The sequence below is a fragment of the Melanerpes formicivorus genome, unplaced genomic scaffold (assembly GCF_026170545.1).
Source record: "Melanerpes formicivorus ecotype bairdi unplaced genomic scaffold, bMelFor1.0.p_v2 SCAF_2, whole genome shotgun sequence".
NCBI classification, from domain to species: domain Eukaryota; kingdom Metazoa; phylum Chordata; class Aves; order Piciformes; family Picidae; genus Melanerpes; species Melanerpes formicivorus.
Genome location: NW_027142354.1, coordinates 42,319,902 through 42,338,241, shown reverse-complemented (window position 1 = coordinate 42,338,241; position 18,340 = coordinate 42,319,902). Strand labels below are relative to the sequence as shown.

General features: G+C 45.0%; 1 protein-coding gene across 9 annotated transcripts in view; it reads right to left on the bottom strand.

Annotated features, from left to right (window-relative positions):
* The window catches only part of RAPGEF6 (Rap guanine nucleotide exchange factor 6), a 149,981-nt gene that overhangs the window by 72,508 nt on the left and 59,133 nt on the right, over nt 1-18,340 (bottom strand). For 2 of the 9 annotated variants that reach the window (XM_068158205.1, XM_068158214.1), the window contains exon 1: nt 767-4,419. The exons of the other annotated variants lie outside the window; for them this stretch is intronic. In XM_068158205.1, the coding sequence (XP_068014306.1) occupies nt 767-820 (54 nt within the window). In that variant the 5' untranslated portion in view covers nt 821-4,419. Of the gene's footprint in view, nt 1-766; nt 4,420-18,340 lie in introns of those variants that run through there. 9 annotated transcript variants of the gene reach the window in all.

The following is an 18,340-nucleotide window of genomic DNA, read 5'->3' as shown; positions in this document are numbered from 1 at the left end:
CATGAGCTGCAACATAAATACAGACTTGTAATAAACAATAATAAATGTATGCCTGGCTTTGGATTTATAAAACAATTCTTGTATCTTAGGTGATTTCCTGGCAGTAGCATTAATAAAACACCAGCAACTTGATCATTTTCTGACTGAGCACATCAAACAGTAAGAGTCTGACAAACAGTGCATTTTTCAGTTCCTTTCAAGGTTTTTATCTCAATAGGTGGGTTTGTTCAGATGTTCTAGGTTTCATCCCCCCTTCCCTCCCCAGTTTTTCCAACATGCTACCTCTTCAGCCAGACAAAAATAATTTGTGTCCTTTAATTGCAATGACACAGTTCAGCTAAAGAATTAACCAATTGCACAGTACTGCACAAAGGAAACAAGCAGTGCCGTTTCTTTACAGCCTCAACACTCAAACACTACTGGGTTCCTAGAGCAGCATTTTTAAGTTAAGAATACATGCAAGGAGTCAAAATAAATGTTACACCTCAGCAGTACCATAGTGGTAATAGGCTAATAAGCAAGACTTACACTTTTCAGAAGCAAAAGACATTTTCAAAGACTTCTCATTAATTTCTAAGCTATTCATATATAAAATAAATTCCCAGATCTGAAAGTTCCCCTCCTAACCATTTGGCAATGACTCCACCAGAAGAGCCCCTGCACAGCCAGAGTACAGCATCTCAGAGCCTGAGAAGTGAACACTCGGACGGCTCCGCGGCCGCCGATAGCTGTCAGAGAAATGCAGCACAGACAAAATCTTACTTACTTTGGAGGCCCAGGGCTGCAGGCAGTTGGCATAACAGCGAACAAGAAAAGCCATTTCTTAGGCTGAGGGTGGGGGGGAAAAGTTTCCTTCTTTTCAAGTAAAAGCCACAGAAGAAAAAACAGGGAGTAAAATTCCTTCTGGATTCTCTTCACAAATTCTTAAAGCAAAGCAGCAAATGCACACGGATGCAACTTCTCAGGCTTGAATTTCACACTGAATTTGATTACAGCTTCCTCTCTGAGTACTTTTCAGTATTGCAGTGAGTTAGCAGCAGCAGCAGCAGCAATCCCTACCAAGACGTTCCAGTTTTAACAAGCACATCAATTCAAATCAAAAAGGTTTCCTAGTTTCTGAAAGACAAATATCCAGACGTTCCCCCCCCCACCCCAGGCAAGAGGCACGGACCGAAAAAGAAGCGCTGCTAAAAATTGCAATTAATTCTGAAATGGATTAGAACTGCAGGTTAAAGCAACAGCACATGAAGAGGTAAGGTATTGATTCTTCAAATTCCTTTTTGTTTCCCACCCCCCCCTTCACAAAAATGCATTTGCAAGCAGCTTATCTTCGAGTCCACTTTTCGGAAACTTCCCATTCATATTGCAGATTGCATTTTGCAGAAGCTCTTCAGCATCTTCAAGGATTCAGGGATCCCACACCCCGGATATTAAAGTTTCTTCTTTATACTCTTGTCCATCATAACTGCAAAAATTGAATTAGCCTCCGGACGGTAGCTCCAGGATATATGCTCTAACAGGTTTGCACTGTGGAATGCATTAAAAGCCTCTGCAATACAAACCCTTTTCTCTTTTGCACAGGCATACACACACACCCCCCTCCCCTTTTCCTCCTTTTTCCTTTTTTTTTTTTAATGCAGTTTACAACTCTGCAGTGTTGCTTGGTATTCTAATGCATCAGTCCGATCCCCCTGCTTAATCCACGCCTTAGCTTTTCCAATTAAAACATTTTGGTAATGCCCAAGAAAACAGGAGGTCCATGGCTACAGCAAGCCTGTCTGCTGGAGTCCTAATTCCTACTATCTTTGCTCGCTTCTCAGCAGCTCCCTCAGGAGAAGCTCCCATCGATTGGATGCTCCGCAGCAAGATGAAATATCTAATAAGGAGGAAAGAGAGTGGGAGGGGAAGCGAGCTAAAAGGATGACATCACCTGGATAGAAAGCCTTTAGAAACTGCATTAGATCAATTGGCTACTGTATCTGCAGATGCAGCCAGCAGAGCATCTTTATTGACCTAATATGAACACACATCTCGCTACAACTGCTCAGCAAAACACCCCTGCTCCATGTTATGCTTTAGAGCATTTGCTCATCTCTTCATCCATACACTGCAACTCTGAATCCTTTCTTTCCCTTCCCTTCCCCCCCCCATTTTTTTTAAAAATTAGTTTCATGTATCTATTAAGGCTTTCAGCAGTATTTGGGTGGATTACTGCTCCTCTTTGCATCTGAATTTCTAAGTGGCTAATTAAATACCTGCATTCACGAGCATGCACAGCATCGCTTCACAATAAAATCATTTCTGCCTTTATGTGTCTGTCACGCAAGAACCTCAACATTTCATCCCCTCCTGCACACTCATGAAGAGATTTCTGTCTAGAATGAGAAATAAATCTCATCATGTGCAGAATTCTCAGCATTTCAATGGCTTTCAAACCAAGTGAAAAGTTTTGGTGGGTGGGGTTCCCCCCCACCCCCCGCCCCTCAATCAAGACCAATTCTGTTTCTAACCAAAACTGCCTGAATTCTGCAGCAATTTAGCTTTATCATTTCTTTTGCAGCTAAAAAAAAAATGAAATATTTGCAAGCACCTCAGTGTCTTGGATGGCAGCCCAGCCTGCTGGAGAGCTGCTCTGGGGAAGCACCTATGAGATCCCACACCTTAGAGCTGGGACTGCCACGACACTTTCAATTCCTAGAAGGCAAATGACTTCTGCTCCTGTGCAAGAAGGGAGGGAAGCACGAAGAGAAAGGGAGGGACAGAAGGTGCTGGCTCTGCTAAAGCTATCATTTAGTACCCTGGCTCGTTCACTTCATCTGCAAGAAGGAGCACTCACTGTGTCTCGTTTCCTCTCTTTGGAAAGAATTTTCATTGCCGTATCTCTCAGTATTCCCAGCAAACTTGAGGGTAGTTCTCCAAAACCAAACTAGCCTTTGGTGGCCAAAGCTCCTGCAGAGAAGAGAAGCCTCCAAGAGCAGCCTGCTGGCATTGAGGGCCAAAAATCCCTTTATATTTTCTTTCTTTGCTTATTCTTGAATGTGGACTCAGGTAGCCTGAGGCAATCCGTGGAAGGCCCTTTTTCATCCACTGTGCCAAGGAGCATGTGCAAGATGATTCTCATTATTTGGAAGCCAAGTTGCACCAACAGGACATCTTGTCCCACCTCATCACATCTTTTGGAATCCAGGAACACCCCACCCCATCTCAACCCAACAGCTCCTTGCAGCAGTCATCCAGAAGTGGAATCCTTTCCAAGGTGTGACAGGAACCTAACTAATAAAAAACCTTCCCCTAGCACATTCCAAAACTGTCTTGAAAGAAAGAAAATAAAAGAAGAAAAAAAAGGTATTGATGTCTGATTACTTAACTTCTATCCAGCAATGAAAATAATATTAGCTGCAACCAGGCTGCATAAATATTACTGGATTTAATTTGTACATAAACATAAAGGGAAATCTGAACTTCACCCCTGCATGTGCAAAACGTGCAGCCACAAAGTCTACTGGATTTTTAAAAGCTGACAGAATTCAGATTAATTACTTCAGATTTTTTAAAAGCACACCACCAGCTACACAAACAGCTGTTTCAATACTGAACAATAGGTTCAGAGCTGTCAGCTTCACCTTGCCTCTGACTGCATTCCATCTTCTCTAATAACCCCCAAAATTGTCTTCAGAAGCACCTTAAACATTGAATCCAACACCACCCTGAGAAATCCCCTGCAGCAATGACCATCCAAACACGTCCTGATGCTGTGTTACCTGTATTTTAGTTCCCACCATCACAATTTCTATGAAGGAGAGAAGAAAAAAAACCACCCAGCTAAAGGAAACCTCTCCCTGCCTGCATGCATGCCGATAGCAACAAACTCCATCTCTGGGCTAGCTGGGCAGATATTCATCTCCCAGTTGCCTTTTTACCCCGCTGCATTGTGCAGGAGATCCAAACCTGCTCAGGATTTTGGCGTGGATGCCATTATTTCACAACTCCTGTAAACACCAGTTCAATAATGGGAACCCAATTCTATTTCCTTCTAGTTTTGCCTTTAAGTGAAGATGACATCATCGCTCTGGCTGTCCTGCCAATGAGCGCGGCGGTGGTCCCGGGAGGAGGGGGGGGCTGCAGACAGCTCTGCACAGCCCTGGAGCAGGGGGGGGGAAACCTGACCTACTTCCACACCCCAGCTTTTGGGGCATCCCCCCTCCTCCCTTCCTCCCTCCCTCTGCTCTTTTTTTCATTTTGTTTGGGGGGTGGTTCTTTTTAATGCTGCATTTCTGCAGCTCCGCTTCCCTGCAACACAAGGCTGTAAGTTTTGATAAATTGCCTGTTTGATGATAAATCTCAAAACCAAAGCAACACAGAGATGGGGGAGAGGGGGGGAATATTAACAAACAAACAACCTGATATAAAGGCTGCTCCATAGTGATCATGATGAAAATACTGGTGGAAAACTGCAGCATCAGGCAGCATCACAGTCAGTCACTGGACTCATTTTAAGGCAGATTCCAAGTTTTCAGAGAATTTTAAGGAGAAAAAAAAATCCCTTTATAGTCTTCAGTCTCTGAATTAAAGGTGGTCTTTGTTTCTTAATGCTGATTTCTTCCCACGCTGGAAATAGCACTCCAGACATTTTTATGCATCGTTCCCTTTATGCCCCCCACCAGCCCCTTGTAACACTGCCTCAATCCTCCCGACTGTTAAATAAATCTGCACCTTCTAATTGTCTAACAAGAGCCAGTCACTGAAAAATGGGATGTTTTTAAAAGGATAGCGAGGCCTTTCATAATTTAAACACACGTTCAGTTAGGCAGGATTGGAGCCTTCCCCTATTTAAGGCCACCACAAATGGAAGTTGTGCAGCTGACAGCAGAAGGTCCCTGTCACTACACTTTTCCTTGATCAGTCACAGAAAGAAAAAGCCCATTGTGCAGAGCCGGCGGGGAGGACGAGCCCCGTTCTCAAAGCGATCGCGGCACTGCCTGAAAAGGCAGAGAGGGACCTGGCTCTGAGGGTTGGGCTCGAAGACTTCTGTCCTTTTGTCCTCAGAGCCAGGCGACCGCTGCCACGCTGTGCCCTGCCACGCTGTCCCCTGCGGCAGAGCTCAGCTACGAGCAGGTACCTTCTTTTGCTTCCCCCCATTTTGAGCACAGCATCCTGACTGGAAGCCAACAGTGGGGGCTGGGGAAGGAGCCCAGCTGCCTGGGAAGCAATCTGTCAGCACACACGCTCGGCCAAAGCTGTTTCGGGCTAAAATAATTCATTTTGATGCAGTTTGGCGAGGGGGAATTGCCAAACACGGCAGCGGGACGCAGAAATATTTTAGTATTAAGGGCACCTGCATCAAGAGGTGATCTCAATCCATCTGAGCACTTCCCATCCTTTTGGAGAGGCAGGCGATGGGGAGCATGGGGTGGTGGAGGCAGAGCCAGCTGCAGCACGAGCTGGATGCAGACCCTGCAACGCTGGCATCGCTTCCTCAATGTCACTGGCAAAGGTTTCTCCTCACCATTTCACATCAGCATCATAAACCAATCATTGTATTTTCATGGCAAGGAGAGCCCCTCATTAGGGATTCTCAGGAATTCCTGCTTAAAGGAGAAAAGGGAGAAAAATACAGCCCTATTCCTGACCCTTTGAGGAAGCAGAGGCAGGGAAAGGAGCACCCTGAGCTCCCAGTCCCCTTCAGGGTGACATTACGTGGTGCCATCGCATCCTCACGCACATTGCTTCCCACGGCAGCACCTCCTAACAGGCTGCAGAAAAATCCTACCCAAAGATCTATAGGACTCATAAGGAGTATGAAAACATGATCCATCCTAAGGGAAGAGAGGGAGGGAGAGGGAGGGCAGAGACTGTCATCATCCCTGAAGTGATGTAAGCTTCTAAATATAGCACCAGCAATACAGAAGGAACAATAAAAAGGCACCATGGATTCAATTTCGCCATCGCTTTCGTGCTACCCTGACCATCTTTCTTCAACTGTTGTGTTAAGCAGGGAAAGGTCATCTCCTATTTGCAGCCGCTCAGATTTAGCTGGTTTATAATCCTTCCTTAAATATGTTTCTAAATGACAGCTCGCTCTCCTGCAGATCTCTGTCTGTTGGTGCACAGGCTCTCTGCAGCATCGGGCAGCAGCATGATCAGCATCGCAAACAGGGGCAACGCCAGCACAGGGGGAAGGGGAAGCCCCCTCTGCTCCAGACTCAAACAAAAAGTTCATTTCTACAGTTTGAAGCAACGTGATTCATAAGGATGCTCCTCCCTTCCTTCCTGACATCTCATTTCAGCAAGAGGTGTGGGACTTCGGGAAGGTCTGCAACCTGAAAATCCCTGCTGAGAAGGAGGAGTAGACACCAACCTCAGAAGGGTCAAGTTTGTGGCACTGAATCCACCTAGAGGTACTGAAAGGACAAAAACTTCTAACACCCCACAGCAAAAATTTCCCAAACACGCTCAGAATTTTGCTCACTAAAATATTACTATCATCTAATCTCAAAAGTGAAATCACAGCCCAAACCTAACACAGACTTGGTCATAATTTCTGCAGCTGTCACCCACCTCAGAAGCCAGCTGGAGACTCACATTTGGAAACTGCAACCCCCACCACTGTACATACTCATCTTCACCTCTTAAAAGTTGGTAGGAAAGCCAGGACAAGAGACCACTTTTTCTTCCCTGGTTTCAAGAAACCACCTCAAGTTAAACCAAACAAAGTACCAGCACACCTCTCATAAGGATGACCTTGAGAATACTGCATTAACTCCACAGATGAGGTTAAAAGTCATTTAAATACCACTTGCAATATTTTTCTCTCATTTTGCTTGAAGATTAACTTCAAACCAGAAGCAGCAAGGAGGGGTGGATCTGACACCTTCTCCCAAGTACCAAAATGTCTCTCGAAGCAAGGGTAATTTTGAACAGTCAGCTGCCATTTACCAGTGGCCAGGGCAGCCAGCTCCAAGAGTAGATGTGACACAAGTCTCATCTCAGCCATGTCATCTCATGGCATTCTCCCTGAGCAGTCTGGAGGCACCACAGGGCAGTCTACACCCACAGACTTGCCCAGGCTTGGGTGTAACATCCCTCTCAGCTGTGCCTGGACAGAGGCTGGGACCAGCCAGACACAGCATAGCCTGAGCTTGGTGACAGCATGACAACAAGAAAAAAGGTGGGTAAGTCACCAGCAGAACTGTTTCAAAGGGAGTTCCCAGCCAGGTGACCACTGCCCAACACACAGATCCCCATGTCTGCCATGTTGGAGAAGCCCAGCACATAGCCTTGAGCAGCTCTGCAGGGCTTCCCTCTGCAGATCATGGAACAATTGCATCATTTATCTTGGAAAAGGCCTTTCACAGCATTGATGATGAAACATTTCCATGCCATTTCCAAGCTTCCTCACTTTCTGGGTTGATCCAGCTCTTCTTGCCATGAAACCTGGAAAGCTGAGCATGCTCTTCAAAATGTTTCCCAAGTATCATGTGGGGTCACTGCCTTCACTGAGAGCAGAAGAGCAGCAAAGCCCAGTTGCTGTCACCCAACCTGAGAAACTGGTATGAAGAGATAAAGCCAAGATGCCATGCACACTCCACTTTGACAATCCACAACTGTTAACCAAACTTTACAGGAAACAATACCAGAAAGACAATACAGGCACCTACTTTGTGTCTACATTACCTCCATCAAAAAATTAATTGCATAAGAGCACAAAATATCAATATTCAGTGTCAAAAATCGACTCTGACTTCAAATCACAGAATCATTTTCAATGGAAAATACCTTTAAGATCACTCAGTCCAACCACCGACCTAACACCCCCATGGCCACTAAACCACATCCCCAAGTGCCATGGCCGCACATTTCTTGACTACCCCCAGGGATGGTGACTCCACGACCTCCCTGGGCAGCCTGTTCCAGTGCCTGACCACTCTTGCAGGAAAGGAATTGTTCCTCATCTCCAACCTCCCCTGGCACAATTTCAGGCCATTTCCCCTTGTTCTATCACCTGATGCTAAGGAGAAGGGACCAGCCTCCACTTCACTCCAACCTCCTTGCAAGAATTTGTAGAAAGCAATGAGGTCTGCACTCAGCCTCCTTTTCTCCAGACCAAACAACCCCAGGTCCCTCAGCTGCTCCTCACCAGCCATGTTCTCCAGACTCTTCACCAGCTTAGTTGCCCTTCACTGGATATGCTCCAGCCCCTAAATGTCCTTCTTGCAGGGGTCCAAAACTGAACCCAGTATTGACAGTGTGACCTCACCAGTACCCAGTACCCACACTGGCAAGAACAAAGTGAATTATCAACAAGGAATTAAGCTCCAGTGACGGTCCCACTTAACCAGAGACTTCATTGAATCACCCACTTCAAGTATTTCATCTGTCAAATAGATCCCTATTAGGAAAATTTCCACATATCAAATGTAAAATTACAAATGCTGTTAAATGTCATTAGATAACGATCAGCTCTATGCCAAACCCAGAGATGCTCTCCTAGCTACTCTCTCGCACAGACAGTGGGTTTCATGCCAAGTTTCTCAAGGAAAACAGGGCATCCAAATGCTTGCATTATGCACTGACATTTTCTGATGGTGATTTTAACTGAAAATTCCTCAGGATATTCTCAGTCCCTCACTCGACCCCAGAAGGCTTCCAACTGAGCTGATGCAAATTTCCACTCTCTAAATTAGAAAGCCATCTTAACTTGGATACAAAGCTGAAGACAACAACCCTTAAAGTCCTTCAGTGTTACGTGACATTCAACTCAGAGACTCAAAACTCATAACCCTGCAGGCTAAAACACAAAATGACCCTTCACACAACTGCTTCTCCTTGAGGAATGACAAACCTAAGCCTAAGTGAAAGGTTGAGCAGCCTACAAACGAGAACACAACCAGGCTGCTAGCCTTTGGTAGAGCATATTGAACAGAAACAGCCCAGATGGAAGAGAGGAAATAAAGCACAGCTCCATGCACGCTACCATCTCCCTGCATACAGGCGACCAGCTTGCTGGCTACTACCCTGCTGGTTTTCCGCAAGGAGCCACTCGAGATGCCACTTGAAAAGCCTGAAACAATTGTGTCAGAAAGAAAGATCTGACAAAGAACTGCAACTCAAACAGTCTGGGTTTACAAGTCCCCCAAAAGACTGGAATCTGTTTACCATGAACCACTCGACTGCCATGATACCGTTAGGAGCAGTGGGCACAACTCTTCCACATCATTCTCCATCTAATTTGCATAAGAGGCTGCTTATAAACAATTAATGACTTTGGAACTGCCACCCAACCCCTTAGGGTCCATCAAAATGGAGATTAACTCTCTGAACATAAAATATTTTTGCAGGCATCTTCCAAGGAACTGAGTTAATTTCCATCACGGTGTAAATTTGTCTATGTGGTGAGGAGGAAGGAAAAGAAAACTGATTATTGTGACCTGAATTTTTGCTGCTTCTGCATGTTTGTTTGCAAAATATCTCGAACTTCTCAAAGGTTCTTCTGCCACAAGCTGCCATGAAGCAACAACAGGCACCACAGGACATCGCAGTATGGTAGGGGATGGAAGGGACCTTTGGAGATCATCCAGTCCAAGACCTCTGCCAGGGCAGGATCACCTGAAGAAGGTCATGAAGGAACACATCCAGGCAGGTTTTGAATGTCTCCAGAGATGGAGACTCCACCACCTCTCTGAGCAGCCTGTTCCAGTGGTCTGCCACCCTTAAAGAAGTTCTTCCTTGTGTTTAGATGGAACTTTTTATGTTCAAGTTTGTGCCCAGCACTTGCACCGCCAGCTTAGGCCAGGGTCTGAGCAACTCTCCAGTTCAGGCCCAGCTAACAGAGGGGAGATATTTCTCTGCAAAGGACTAGACTGTGCTCAGGATCTCCTTCCAAACACTTTCAGGCTTCCTGGTGAAAGTGCTCACTTGTAGAAACACTGAGGTGTTTGGACTGCAAGCAGGAAATAAATGTAAAAGTATCCACATCTTTTTCTTGAATTATCCCCCAGACAAGTGGAATTCTGCTGAGCAAGGGGAGGGGGGGACACCAACCTGCTGTGAGCAGGGTCATGGGGCCCATCCTCAAGCCACCTTTCACCAACACCTGGGGAGGGAGCAGCTGTGCAACTGAGTACTCCTCTTACTGGAGATACAGAAAGCGTTATTAAAACCTCTGAGCCAAGAACAGAAAAGGAAAGAATTACTGTGAGCATTAGTAGAGGGGAAAAAAAGAAAACAAGACCAAAAAAAGAGAGAAAATGTCTTTAAAGCAGAATATGTGGCAGAATATGTGTGTGTCCACATGGCAAAAATTAGCTACTTCTTCAGCTGTACAAAGGTGAAAGAAGAAGCCCTGAAGAAACATAAGCAAGCAGCCTCACAATGTAGCCCTTCCCCACAGCAATCTCTGAATCTTCTTCCAGGACCAAAACTGGCAGAGCAGGAAGATCTCTGTCCATCCATCCCACAGCCCAACATGCTGCCACCAAAGGCTTTCCATAGGCAATGATAAGGGCTGCATGTTACTGCCAGCAGCCAGGTTTCACAGAATCCCAGCATGGTGGGAGTTGGAAGGTCCTCTGGAGATCATCCAGTCCAACCCCGCTGACAAAGCAGGGCACCCACAGCAGCTTGCCCAGGAGCACAATGTCCAGCTGTGTCTGGAATCTCTCTAGAGAAAATGACTACATAACCTCTCTGGACAGCCTGCTTCAGGGCTCCAGCACCCCCATAGTACAGTTTCTCCTCCTCTCCTCATGGAACCTCCTGAGTTCCAGTTTGTGTCTGTTGCCCCTTGGTCTGTTGTTAGGCACCACTGACAAGAGTCTGCCTCCATCACCTTGCCTCCCACCTTCTAGCTCTTACTGAGCATTTTGAAGATGTCCTCTCAGGCTGCTCTTCTCCAGGCTAAGCAGCCCAGACTTGAGCCAGATCTGACTAAACACAGGTGCTCAATCAAAATAAATCCTCCTTAGTTTCAGTTTGGGGCAGTTTCATTTGTGCATCACTTGTAAATGCTGATCAGCAGCTGCAGATGTAATTTCTGTAATTCACACTTTCTGCATAAACTGCTCATATCAGGCCTGTAAACTCTTCAGGGGAAACTCCTGAATACAAGTTTTGAACAACTACAACCACTTCCATTATCTATAAACTGGGATTTACTGGGGCTTACAGCTTGCATAGGTTGCTACTGTAAAATCTTCAGTTGAAAACCAGTGATTTCATCCAAGAGGCACTATTTGCAGTGTTTTCTGATTTTGTGCACAGCCTCCAAGTCACTGCTCTTTGGAAACTACAGATGCTCAATCAATCAGCTGGAGAAGCACCAGTGGTCTATAGAAATTCCTAGGAAGCTTTTTAATGTGCAGCACCCTGAGGATTGGTGTTTTGTTAATGACCATCATCACCAGCGACAAGACATTCAAGGAGTCCTTGAGAGCAGCACCGCTGACAAAACGAGCAGACGAAATCAATATGTAAAATAACTGATGAGCAAGCATGCGCTTGGCACCGCTCCCCTGGCTTCAAAACACAGAGGGACCTGCCCGAGGGCACCTGTCTGGGTAGAGCAGAGTGAGTTCCAGATGCTGAGCATGGGTTCCCATGATGGAGAGAGGCTGTTCCCAGCTCCAGTGAAGCAACGTTGTGCAAGGGAAGCAGACATCTCTGACATCATTCTGAAACACATGCTTAACTTCTACATCATCTTCATCTGGCTGGTTGACAGTGGGCTGAAGATGAGCGAGCAGCAGGTGGCCAAGGAGGCCAGCAGCATCCTGGCTTGAATGAGCAATAGTGTGACCAGACAGAGTAGGGACATGATCACACCCTTGTACTTGGCCCTGGTGAGATCATACCTCAAATACTGGGTTCAGTTTTGGGCCCTTCAGTCCAAGAAGGGCACTGAGGTGCTGGAGTGGCTCCAGAGAAGGGCAAGGAAGCTGGTGGAGGGTCTGATGAACAGGTCAGGTGAAGAGCAGCTATGGGACCTGGGGTTGTTCAGCTCTCAGGAGCAAAGGAGGCTAAGGGGAGACCAAATTGCTCTTTACAACTCTCTGAAGGGAGGTTGGAGCCAGGTGAGGGTTGGTCTTTTCACCCATGTTAGAAGTGATAGGACATGAGGAAAAAGCCTTTAGATTGTACCAGGTCAATATCAGGTTGCATATTAGAAGAAAGTTCTTCACTGAAAGGGTTCTCAAACACTGGAATAGGCTGCCCAGGGAGGTGGTTGAATTCTGGAGATGTTTCAAGAGGCAGAGATGCAGTGCTGAGGGACATGGTTTATCACCAGCCTTGGCAGAGTTAGAGAATGGTTGGACTCAATAATCTTAAAGCTCTATTCCAACCAAAATGATTCTGTAATTTTTAAGATTCATCCCCAAAGAGCAGTCTGGCATAATTTTCAATTCCAGAAAGCCAGAGGCTGCAGCCTTGTACCTCCTCACATCTCCTCCACCAGTGTGTGGCGGGTGCTGTTGCTACACCTACGTGCACCCCAGTGGGCTCATCTTTGGGTGCAAGCCACAACAACCCTGCAAGTCGTCTGCTCAGGAAGTGAACATTCTGCAGGTGCAGCTTCTTCTTGCTCACAGTGGAAAAATACTTGAAATGGCAGCAGCTCAATAGAGCTGCAAACAACTGACTGCACACACAGGCTTTCACAGGAGTCCTGTCCTGCCCAGCCCAGGAGGTTCCTGCACACACTGCTGCTCTGCTCTTGAGCACACACAATTTGTGAGGTGGGATCTGACCTAAGCCATACAAAATTTGAGGTGGAAATAAGAGTGTTGTAAAAACAGTGTCAGGAAGAGGGAAATTTGCATTCTCTTTGCATCACACAGCACCTTCAGAAAGTTCTCAACGACATGAACTTCTTTACCCACTAAGCACACAGCAAGACTCATGGACTGCAGCAAGATCCAAATCTTCTTCTGATCCATTAGCTAATAAAGCTAACATTCTGTCAAGCAGTTTTTGAAGATGTCAAAAAGAGGAAATGTGGACATAAACACGTTAAAAAGCAACGAGCTGCAAAGAGAATCATCCTCCAGTGCAAGACCAAGGGACTTTAACAACTTGCAGATCAGCCACAGACTCATTAGAATCTATCAATATTCCAAACAGAATCAGAGTCAGATAAATAAGCGTAGATGAAGGATGTATTAATTTGTTATATAAACAGACAGAAGCCAGATGGTGCTGCATCCAGGTTTAACAAAAGGCAACTGGAAGCACACTGGAAGTCACTAAGTTCTTTACTGAGAGAGTCATTCATCATTGGAATGTGCTGCCCAGGGAGGTCGTGGAGTCACCGTCCCTGGAGGCGTTCAAGAGGGGACTGGACGTGGCACTTGGTGCCATGGTCTAGTCATGAGGTCTGTGGTGACAGCCTGGACTTGATGATCTTTGAGGTCTCTTCCAACCTTGGTGATACTGTGATAAAAGGCACCACTTCAGCAAGTCTACCTGGCAGTCAAAAATAGCTTAAGAGACCCAAGGTGTTTTATAGCATTGAAAACAGAAAGGATTAGCGATGGTAAAGAACCTAATGGGTATGATCCAGTATATTGAAATGGGACTTAACACCCTACAGTCGTGAGCTACCCCATGCTAACTCCAGCCTCTCACAGGATTACATTAAGTAATGATCAAAGAACAAGAAACTTGCCACTCAAGCAGCCTTCAATGACAGACTCCTCTGAAGATAAATGCTCCTACAAGGCTCCAGGAAATTTTTTTACATGATGCAAGTATTAAGATACTGTCCATAAAACCTAATACTATAATAAATCTTTTAAAGCTCCTCATCCTCTTACAAGTGTTTAAAAAAGTACATTTGCATCTCTGAGAACGGGGATTACCACTCCAAGTTTGGTACTGGTTTCTTTATCCTGTTCTACAAATGAACCAACAATTGAAAGAATTCAAAAGGCTGTCACAGCTCCAGAGAAATATACAAGAAATATGCATTACATCATACATGGGCTGTTCTCTGAAGTAGAAACATTCTTCAAGTCACAAAAAGAAGAAAAATCATGGAAAGAACTGTCAAAAATGTACATAGGTAATGAATTAGTGGGGGGAAAAAATCCATCTTACATAAATGGGGAAAAAAAAGCAACCCTTTTGTTTACAGGCTTGAGGGCTGCGTGGACATTTGTATTGCTATACCTCCTGTGGGTCTGATCAGTGCAAGAACCGTAAGTAAAAATCTTCTTATCAAGGTCTGTCAATATCTGAGGGGTGGGTATCAAGATGAAGGTGCCAGGCTCTTTTTGGTGGTGCCCAGTGATGGGACAAGGAACAAGAGGTACAAGCTAGAACACAGGAGGTTCCACCTCAGCATGAGGAGACACTTTGGTATGGTGAGGGTGACAGAACACTGGCGCAGGCTGCCCAGAGAGGTTGTGGAGTCTCCCTCTCTGAAGACTTTCAAAGCCACCCCTGGATGAGTTCCTGTGCAACCTGCCCTAGGTACTGTGGCAGGAGGGCTAGACTCGATCTCTAGAGGTCCCTTCCAACCCCTAACATTCTGTGACCCTTGATTTTATTGTGAACCATTTACTTCCTGATTTTGATCTAAGATGAAAAGACAAATTCACTTTGATAGGAGCACCAGAATTGCCTTTTTTTTTCCCCCTCTTCTATTTTCTTTTTTATTCCCTAAAAGCATTCACATTAAACAATCATCTGGTGCTAGTCAGGCTGCAAGCACCTGCTGGATGGAAGTTTGGGACACAGTCAAACAAAGATTCATAGAATGGTTTGCGTTGGAAGGGACCTTCAAGATCATCCAGTTCCAACCCCCTGCCACGAGCAAGGACACCTTCCACCAGCTCAGGGTGCTCAAAGCTTCATCCAACCAGGCCTTGAACACCTCCAGGGAGAGGGCATCCACAACCTACCTGGCTAGCCTGTTCCAGTGTCTCACCACCCTCACTAGAAAGAATTTCTGTCGAATCATTTCTTCTGTAATTAAGAACTACAGTTGCATTACTTATTGGGCTGAGAACTAGACTAAGGCCTAGGCTATTTTTTATCTCAGTCATGACAATACCTCACTGCAAGACTGTTTCCTGTCTGGATCCTTATCTATGCTACAGACAGCAATATGCACAGTGCTTATCTGCAAAGAGATCCACACTCATACCAACAAATCAGACCTGAAGGAAGAGCAGGTACAATTAACACCAGTAGCACACCAATGGCATCTAAACCATGAAGTTAGAAGAGTCCAGAGATGGACAACAAAGCTGATGAAGGATTTGGAGAACAGGACTGGTGAGGAGCAGCTGAGGGAACTGGGGGTGTTCAGTCTGGAGAAGAGGAGGCTGAAGGGAGACCTCATTACTCTCTACAGCTTCCTGCAAAGGAGGTCAGGACAGCATGGGGGTTGGTCTCTTTTTCCTAGTAACAAGTGATAGAACAAGAAGAAATGGCCTCAAGTTGCACCAGGGAAGGCTTAGGCTGGATATTAGGAACAATTTTCCTACTGAAAGAGTGGTCAGGCATTGGAACAGGCTGCCCAGGGGGGTGGTGCAGTCACCATCCCTGGAGGTGTTCAAGAAATGTATGGAAAGGGACATTGGGACGTGGCTTAATGGCCATGGTGGAGTTATGGTTGATGGTTGGATTTGATGATCTTGGAGGTCTTTTCCAACCCTTCATGTTTAAGGAGGGTGGGAGGGAAACAGGAGGAACAAAAAAAAGGAGGGGAAAAAAAAACATCCACAAATTTGCCATCTCTGGGTATTTATTCTGCAGGAGAGCAGTGCTTGTGAAACAACATTGCTCTATGAACCACAAAAATATAGTAAAGGAGTTTAAATGGTAACTTCTTCACCAAGGAAAACCAAGCAGAGGATTCATTTTTAACATCAGTTCATTCAAGGCAGGGAAATAAAATAAGTTAGTGTACCCACCACAATTTAAATCTCTACTCTCTTGAAGATATAGGCTTAGATTAAGTACTACCAAATATTAACCTTAATCATCAATACCAATCACAGGCTATTTAATGCTCAGAGATTTACATTTTAAGGAGTTAATGGAGATTGCACAGATAATTCCCCTTCAAAGCACACACAAGAAATCTTCTATTTAATCACAAAAGGCAAAAGAACTTCTGAGCTGGGATAAGGCAATACTGAATTTCAATAGCTGCTTTTCTTCAGAAAGCAGAAAACTACCTGTCTGAGAGATTAGAAGTTTGAAACAGTGCCATGTTGAGTACTCCAATACCCTACCACTGGAGCCTGAAGTCCCCACAGACTGGCTGGGAAGCACTGAGCCCTCCCTGAATACACAGGGCTAACAAAAGGTCCATCAGGCTACATTCAGCATCTGTCAGAGAGCATTCAGCAACAAGCTGGAGAGTGAAATACAACTTACTCCTTTGGTTTTTGCCAGACAGGAAATCTGCCAGCAAGTTTGTAAACAGTTTCCCGCTCTGGCAGCAAGGTTCTTGCAAGTTCTTGTCAAACAGAAATTGAATTCAAGCACCTTCCTCCTTATTCTGCCCATGAAGGGTTACACCATAAAGCCTGTGGCTCAAGCCCAACAGCCATGCATGATCAGGCTCACCCAGGTAAGAGTTAAACCTAGGCACAGAACAAACAGTACCTCAGAAAAATTTATTCTTTTACCAAATAATAATGGAAATACAGGAAAATATCAGAGGCCAATTTTTATTTACTTGTCAAACAGGCAGCTGCTTATTGTGTTTTGATTTCTCAGTCATATGTTCAGTTACAAATTGCTTTTTGCTACACCAAGTACTGGGAGGATGACACTTCCCAATTAGGATCTTACAGTCTTCCAAAGCCAGGATTGGTATTTCAATTCAGGCTGATGAAAACCCAACAGCTTGCAGACTTTCTGTTGGAGAGGTGGTTGTTTACTCCTTGCCTCTTAGCACTCACTCATCCAGGAAACACCTAGCAGTGTTAACAAGACTCTTTTTATCTATTCCTAATTAACTGCCATAAAGGCAGATTTAGGAATGTGCTGTTCAGTTACGAAGTTTCTATCATTTCCCATCAAATACTGAGCAAGATTTGCCCTGAGAACCATCAGGCATTGGAATCATCTCCCAAGGGAAGCAGTGGATTTCCCTACACTGGGCAGTTTTGAGGCTCAGCTAGACAAGGTGCCGGGCCATCCCATTTCACCTAGAAAAGTTGAACCAGATGATCCTTGGGGTCCACTCCAAGCTGGCATTCTGTGACGCCATGAAAACACAGATATATTTGTAAAACTGGGGAAGCCAGGTTTGCAACAAGAAGCTCTACGTGCAGAGATACACATGGGCTCTGTGTCATGGGTGGCAAAGTAGTAAATCAGCATCAAGAAAAATCCTAATGAGCACATCACTTCTTGACTGATTAGTCTTGTGAGTGCACCACACTGGCTCCTTCCAACACTAACTGGTATCCTCTGAAACTCAAGAAGCTGTAAACCTTGGTCCTTCTTAGACCAAAGATGCTGAGTCCCTCCTCCTGCCCTTCCAGGCAAGCTGCACAGCACGCACCAGTTTCTCTTCCTCTTAGCAATAAAGTCTGAGAATTATTTTCTTCCTGCTTGTTCACTGTCAAACAGCAAAGAGAAAGAGACAGATTTCTGTCATGCACAGATTGGAATTTAATTCCCAATAAAGCCTTCTGCATGACTGCCCAGAGCACAGGCATCCAACATCTCATTTCATCAGTAACTAATTCAACAGCTTCCTAATGATAAAACCCAACCCATGTGACAGTTCTCAAAATGAGGCGGCCAAGGACATTAAACTTCAGGCAGCATTTTCTCTTCCTGTCACAGCAACAGGGGCTCTTCTTACAAGAGAAATGCTGAAATAATCTCTGCTCACAGATAGGGTAATGTTGTGAAGAGTCTAAAACCACCTGCAACCCAACAGCTACCAATAAGCAGAAAAAACAGCAGTTTAGTCTGAAAAGAAGGACATCTTTTAATTTATAGCTAACTACACAGATATTTTAAAGTGTACCAGCTAATAGAAGCTTTATACCTTTGGTGGAGATGAAAAGTACACAAAAAAAAGGAGGGGGGGAAATCAGGGGAGGAGGGAAATTATTTTGTTGTTTCCTTTTCTGTGCACAGACGACTCAAGGTTTAAGTATTTCAAAGTTTGTATTGGTTTTTAACCTTCTATTTCCAAAGCCAAGTATCCAAAGCAATTATTTTCAATGAAATAATTTGTCTAGATCAGATGGATATCCTGCTGCCAGGCAGGAAGTCTGTAGGTGAAAAATAATGGTAAAAAGCAGCCTTCATAAAAGCATTGTGGCCTTGAAAACACAGCTCTACGTGCTTCAGCACTAGTTTCCATTAC